The sequence below is a fragment of the Lolium perenne genome, chromosome 4, assembly GCF_019359855.2.
Source record: "Lolium perenne isolate Kyuss_39 chromosome 4, Kyuss_2.0, whole genome shotgun sequence".
Classification (NCBI taxonomy): domain Eukaryota; kingdom Viridiplantae; phylum Streptophyta; class Magnoliopsida; order Poales; family Poaceae; genus Lolium; species Lolium perenne.
The window spans coordinates 403,294,752-403,302,010 of NC_067247.2; the positions used below are offsets into that span (position 1 = coordinate 403,294,752).

The following is a 7,259-nucleotide window of genomic DNA, read 5'->3' on the forward strand; positions in this document are numbered from 1 at the left end:
AGGATATAGTGGAGAAGCGAAAGAGGTGGAGGGGAAAGAAGTGGAGAAGGGGACGAGGAGGAGAGGAGAAGGTGAAGAAATGGAATCGGATATATGGATATGTGTTAAATTAATTGAAGACGGTCGCTCGGAATATCAACCAAGATGGTTGGCTCTCTAGTAAGTGCCGGCACAATTCTTGATGCTAATCTAGGTGCTTAAGTTTACAAAGTAAATCTCAGAAAATAGGATTTATTACCTCAAGATCGTACATCGCGATGATATTGCTCTTATTCAGCCACTACGAGGATTAAATTGAAAACAAAAATATATGCTGGCGTCCTGCCACTCAGACATTTGCAGTAGTTGCTTGCCGCACCGACATATATCGTTTTTCCTCATTCTAAGTCTCTCTCTCTTTATTTTTTGTATGACATTCCAGTGACCAGGCTCCTCCTATCGCACTGCCAAAAATCCTTCGACCACCAGAGGTCGGCTCACATCTACTGCCTCCATTTTGTCCAACATTACCCTTTCATGAAAAAACCACGCCCATGACCCATCATGCTTGCTTCTAGTTTAGGATCGAAACATCAAAGTAAATATATATAGTTGTGTCAATCAATATGGGTGCAAAGACCAGGATTACCCTTTCATGAAAAAACCAAGCCCATTGCCCATCATACTATATCTTATAAAGTATACATGCGAGGAAGAAGAAGAGCCATTCGGTATATGCAAAAACAAATGGATCCGGTCAAAAACCATCCTTTAGTCCATGTTCAAAAACGAAGATATATCACGGGTTGAGTTAACACTTAAGACAACATGAACAAAGTACAATGAATTTGGCGCGTACAATATTCAAACTGTGTACATGATTTTGCAACTATGAAAATCAATTGCACATCTCACGATTAGATACAACGATGCATGAACATCTTGGACATGAACAAATAAAAATACATATGAGGGTAAATGTGTAAGACATGCAAGTTACGAGAGAGATTTGCTTGCTTGTAGAGGGATGGCGAGGTTTAATGCTTTTGTGATGGATGATGGATCAGGTGGAGCAGGTGAAGTTGTCGGGGCAGGTCTTGCGGCACTGGTTGAGGAGGAGGGTGAAGGCGACAGGGACATTGAGTTTGATGCCAAGGATCTCGGCCTTGAGGGCGGTGCAGAGACAAACAGATGCATCGAGGTTGGCGAGCCCGGACAGCAGCGGGCAACACTCCTCATTCGCCGGCACTGGGAGGTTGAGCTTGAGCAGGTTCAGCACGTTGGCGCACACTTGCAGCCTCAGAGTGTCAATCGAGCAGGTTGACGGTGGGGTGGGGGTGGGGCAGTATGGACCGCAGGCGTGCGCGGTGGTGGCGAGGAGAGCCAGGTTGACGGCAAGGAAGAGGACCAGCTTGGAGGGCGCCATTGCACAGATTGATCGATGGAGCAAGCGAGCGAGCTATGTACTGATGGCGTGCAGCTAGCGATTTGATGGCTAAGCAGGTTTTGCTTGCTTGGGATGGTTTTCTTGGGTATTTTGGGCTGGTATTTATAGCCTAGGTTTAGTCTGCGAGATCCCTGTCCATGCCAGTAATGATCGATTGAATATGAGTACTCAATCAATGTTCTTGTTAATTAGTACTGACGCCCATGTTCATTAGGAGTAATTTAAGAATGGCGGAGTACAGCGCGCTGCCCTTGTTAATTAGTTCACTAGATAATTATACTATCGCGACGAAGAGTACAGCCTGGAGGTGGTTTGTCAGAATAATTAACATACGGTAAACGCAGTTGCAATCGCGAAGTATCCGGCTCTCGCGCTTCACGCAGTTTCAGGTCAATGTGACAACGTGCATGCCATTTCATCTCCTCCAACAAGCAGTCCGGCTCCAGGACCATGCGATGATGTGGATGTCATCACTGTTCACAGAGCGACCTGAGTTCAGCAGCATTCTAGTCCGAGACTATGTTGTATCGTTTTGACTCCATGTACGTACGTAGCTGGCCATGGATGCTACTAGACCAGGAGATCCGGACGACTAGAGGTTTCGCACATTGCCTTCTCATCCTGGCTGCATGCCAATATGCCGTGCATGGAGAGCTAGCTGTCTAGAGAGTCAAATCGTTTGAACTTATGGTTTCGTCGAGCTTGTTACTACTTCCTCCGTCTCACTTTAACAGACGCGCATGTACCCCCAAAAAATTGCTTTAACTATTATTTTAGTCAATAAAATATGAAATACTATGTTAATAAATTTATGTCATTTTAATTTTTTTTTAATATAAGAATCTAATGATATAAATTTTGTAGATATATAATTTAGATTTTGTTCATCAAATTAATGCTCAAACTTTTACTTGAACTTCGTGCGTGTCAGTTAAACTGAGACGGAGGGAGTAGTTTTCAGCGCATTAATCGGACGGTTGCTATTTACTCCCCAAGCTGATACCCATCACCGCATCTCTTGTTAGGAAAGCTGACTACAACCCTTCTTCTATGGTGGCTCCAAATAAAATATTTTTGTCTCTCTTTTATTCGGGGAAATTAAGTTTTTACCATTTTCTTTATTGCCACACTACATCTCTTTACATTTCTTTTATCTTGATCTCAACAGTACCTTCCATAGTATTTCGGTGAGAAGATGTTGAGTGGTTCTTCAACCGTACCTTCTCCAGTACTTAGGAAAAAAACCGTTGTGAGGTCAACATACTGTTACCTTCATCTCCAGTGAATTCACAAAAAAACATACTACATTATTCGTCGTGCGCCTCTTTTATTCAGGACAATATTACTAGCTTCCTTTATAGGACTAAATACACATCCTTTTTTTTTATCTCGGACTACGAAGTGTTTCAACCTTACACTTAAATTGTAGGAAAGAAAAATGTTGGATCATTCGTCGCCTATCTTATCCAAGAAAAATAGTACAATCCACGTAAGTCCCCTTGCTACGACGAGACTTTTGGGCTCCTTGTTACCGCCTGAAGAAATGGAGGCGGTGGTGGGCGACTAAATTGTACAGGAAAGAAAAATGTTGGACCATTCGTCATCTACATTATCCAAGAAAAAATAGTACAATCCACGTGAGTCCCCTTGCTACGACGAGACTTTTGGGTTCCTTGTTACCGCCGGATGAAATGGAGGCGGTGGTGGCCGACAAGCAGAGGCGGGTCGAGCCTGATACTCAAGAGCCACCACATAGCGTCGACCTCATCTGCAGCCTCTCCAATGAGATGTTGGAGATCATCATATCTTTCCTCCCCACCAAGTCCGTGGTGCAGACAACCGTCCTCTACTAGAGGTGGCACCACCTCTGGTGCTCATAGCCCCTCAACCTCATCATCCAGTGCAACTTCTTCCAAAAGGAACGCAAACAGGACTCCGCAGTTTTCATGATCCGCATGGCGCACCCTGGACCTACCAAAAGAGTACACATCTATGGCTTGCATACCAAAGCGAAGCTCGATACCAAGCTCGACAGGTGGTCCCGTTCAGGCACCCAAAATGTCCTCGAGGACCTCATATTCCATGGTGGAAAACTATCGAGCTCCCTGCCGTGGTCCGCATTCCACTTCGCACCCAAGTTACGCATCGCTCGCCTTTGGTCCTGCTATTTCCTGGAATTTCATGTAGATCCCTTTCTTGTAATTGGATTAAATCAACATGAGCTCTACGACTTCCCCATCTCGGAAGAGGCCAATGAAAGCCTTGTTGCTTACTATATTGCGCTCGAGGGCCTTCAACTTCAGGAGATCCACAAGTTGATAACCCTCTGCATCGTGTCGCTGAGTATCCATATGATTGATGTGTTTGGCTTCAAGGAGCCTAGAGACCATATGATTTTCCACGAGCTGGTCATTCATAATGCACCTTACCTTCAGAGATTGATCATACTTTCTCTAGCGGGCCCGACAAAAATCTATGTTATCGAGGCACCTAAATTGATAGTGTTGGCCTATGAGTCAACCGAAAGCTCCGAACTTGTTATTGGAGAAATACTCATTGACTTACACCGGTATTTTTCTTCATCTTGAAATCCACATTGTGTTATTTGTATTTTTATCAATGCACTGGTGTCTTCCCAAGAATGATTTCAACCAGCTTGACAATGTCTGTGTGGACAATCAAGCGCGAGAAATAATTACAAAATGGTGCTATTTGTAGGATTCGAACTTAGAAACTTGGCCTCCCACCCACATGTTTGTGCCATCTCAGCATTAATCCCATATGAAATTAACTAACATATGTAACATATATGAAATTCACTATCATATATTAAATTTCTAACTATATGAAACAATGTATGAAACCATATATAAAATTCACTAAAATATTCCTAATTCTATATGTAAGTACATGAAATTTCACTAACATATTCCTAATTTTATATATATTCCTAATTCTATATATGAAATTCATTAACATATTCCTAATTCCTAGAAAATTCACTAACATATATTCATAATTTCTTACATACACTAACGTATTCCTAACATATGCATATTCCTAACATATTCACTAACATTCCTAACATATATAATTCCCTAACAACTATAAAAAATAGAGAGAAAAAACAAAGAATTACCAACAATTGCAAGGAGGAGAGTGGCTGGCGCGTGGCCTCCCGACCGAAGAGGTGGTGGCGGCGGGCAAAGTGAGGTGGCGGCTGCGCGTCCGACGGCGGCGTGGAGGCGTCGGAGAGGAGAGTGGCCAGCGCGGGTGGATGTGGCCAAGGAGGTGCACGCGTCCGAGGATCGGAGGTGGCGGTGGTTGTGGAGCGTGGCGGCTTGATCGGCGGCGGCTGCAACGGCGGATCAAGATGGGCGGAGGGCGCCGGTCACGAATTTGGCAGCCTGCCGGCGTCCTAACACCTTCTCTACGTCTGCGCGGTGAGGGAGAGGCACGCCGGTTATAAAGTAACGGCCTTTAGTTTCGACTGGTGGCACCGACATGTCCTCGCTCCAACATCTGAGTCTCCCTCGCTCTCTGCCACTCTCTCTTCTATGCCCACCCCATGACTAGGCTCCTCCCATCGCACTGCCTAAATCCATCGAGCACTGGCAGGTGGTCGGATCACAGCAGCTGCATCCACTTTGTCCCTGCGAGGGTGCAACCGTGCTTGCTTCTAGTTTGAATCACAACATCAGGATTACCGTTTCATGAAAGAAAGAACGCCCATGGCCCATCATACTATATCTTATACAAAATACTGGTTAAATTAAAATAAACATGTAAGAAAGAAGAAGATGCAGTCGGTGTATGAAAAAACAAATGGATTCGATCAAGATCTTCCGCGAGTCCATGTAAAAAAAAAAGGTATATCACGTTTTGAGATAACACTTAAGACAACATGAACAAACTTGAATGAATTTAAGGTATACAGTATACAAACTGTTTACATGATTTTACAACTATGCAAATCACCTGGACATCTCCCAATGGATGAACATCTCGGACAGGAACAAATAAAAATACATATGTAGGTACAAGGGTAAGAAATGCCAGCTACGAGAGTGATTTGCATGTAGAGCGATAACGAGGTTTAATGCTTTTGTGATGGACGATGGATCAGGTGGAGCAGGTGAAGTTGTCGGGGCAGGTCTTGCGGCACTGGTTGAGAAGGAGGGTGAAGGCAACAGGGACATTGATTTTGATGCCGAGGATCTCGGCCTTGAGGGCGGTGCAGAGACAGACGGAGGCATCGAGGTTGGCGAGCCCGGACAGCAGCGGGCAACACTCCTCATTCACCGGCACGGGAAGGTTGAGCTTGAGCAGGTTCAGCACGTTGGCGCACACTTGCAGCCTCAGAGTGTCAATCGAGCAGGTTGGCGGTGGGGCGGGGGTGGGGCAGTATGGACCGCAGGCGTGCGCGGTGGTGGCGAGGAGAGCCAGGTTGACGGCGAGGAAGAGGACCAGCTTGGAGGGCGCCATTACACAGATCGATCGATGGAGCAAGCGAGCGAGCTATGTAATGATCGATTGCGTGCAGTGATTTGATGGTAAGCAGATTTTTGTTTGTCTGGGATGGTTTTCTTGGGTATTTTGGGGTGGTATTTATAGCCTAGGTGCAGTGTGCGAGATCCCTGTCCGTGCCACTAATGATCCTTTGAATATGAGTAATTTAAGAACAATAATGCTATGTTGATTGTTACAAGGTGACTTACGGATGGACGTGGCGTGGACTGGTTGGTCAGGACCTGAATTGTCGGACCAACTTACTGAATCTGCCCCAATTGATTGGTCCCACGTCATGTGCGTAAGTTTATTCTGTAAAAGAAATTCGTAGGTGTATCATTACTGATTTAAGAATGGTGGAGTACAGCGCGCTGCCCTTGTTAATTAGTACTGACACCCATGTTCACCAGATAATTATGCTATCACGACGAAGATTAGAGCCACGGAAGTGGTTTGTCGGAATAATTAACATACGGTAAACGCAACTGCAATCGCGAAGTATCCGGCTATGGTGCTTCACGCAGCTTCTGGTCAATGTGACAACGTGCATGCCAATTCATCGCCTCCAACAAGTCCGGCTCCAGGACCATGGGACGACGTGCATGTAATCACTCGTCACAGACCGACCTGAGTTCAGCAGCATTCTAGTCCACTAGTGGAAAATAGGGCTTCCGTGGGAGCCATTTGTCGCGGGCGCGCCTGCACCCGCGACAAATGGGGTGGCCACGTCGCTCCCAATACGGTAGAGGCTTTTGTCGCGGGCCGTATTACGACCCGCGACAAAAGGGGTCGGCACCCCTTTTGTCGCGGGTCGTAATACGGCCCGCGACAAAATGACCATGCCTATATATATGTAGACAAGCAGCCAGCCACCCCCCCCACCTCATTTTTTCGTTGGTGGTGAAGGTGGAGGTGTATGCTAGCTCATTTTTCCTACATGTGCACAAGAGGTGTTTGATGGAATGCTTGTGAGAGGGATGCCACTTGGTTTTATTTGATAAGATTTCTCCTCTTTTTGATCCTAAAAGGTTAGCAACTATTTTCTCGACTATATATATATATGTATAGTCCGTACAATACTAATTTTAGCAAGGTGATTGCATCTGATATATATATAATTGTACTTATGATGCAGATGAGTCATCCATGGATGTACGGTAACCGATGTCACTACAAGGAAAAGGCCTATTGCCGGCGCACTTAGAGCCCGCCGGTGGGAACAGGCCGGTGATAATCGCTTATTGCCGGCGCACCTGTTGGTTCGCCGGCAGAAACTCGATTTATCCCCGGCGCACCTGCCTTGTTCGCCGGCGGTAAGTTATAC

At 45.6% G+C, this 7,259-nt stretch overlaps 2 protein-coding genes across 2 annotated transcripts; both read right to left on the reverse strand.

Annotated features, from left to right (window-relative positions):
- Positions 1–758: 758 nt before the first annotated feature.
- LOC127297428 (cortical cell-delineating protein-like) lies at positions 759–1,509 on the reverse strand. Its single transcript, XM_051327733.2, has one exon. The coding sequence runs from the start codon at positions 1,403–1,405 to the stop codon at positions 1,043–1,045; it is 363 nt and encodes a 120-aa protein (XP_051183693.1). The 5' UTR covers positions 1,406–1,509; the 3' UTR covers positions 759–1,042.
- A 3,822-nt stretch (positions 1,510–5,331) lies between these two features.
- LOC127297433 (cortical cell-delineating protein-like) lies at positions 5,332–6,000 on the reverse strand. The gene has a single exon (XM_051327736.2). It carries the CDS (start codon positions 5,909–5,911, stop codon positions 5,549–5,551), a length of 363 nt encoding a protein of 120 aa, XP_051183696.1. The 5' UTR covers positions 5,912–6,000; the 3' UTR covers positions 5,332–5,548.
- Positions 6,001–7,259: the final 1,259 nt, after the last annotated feature.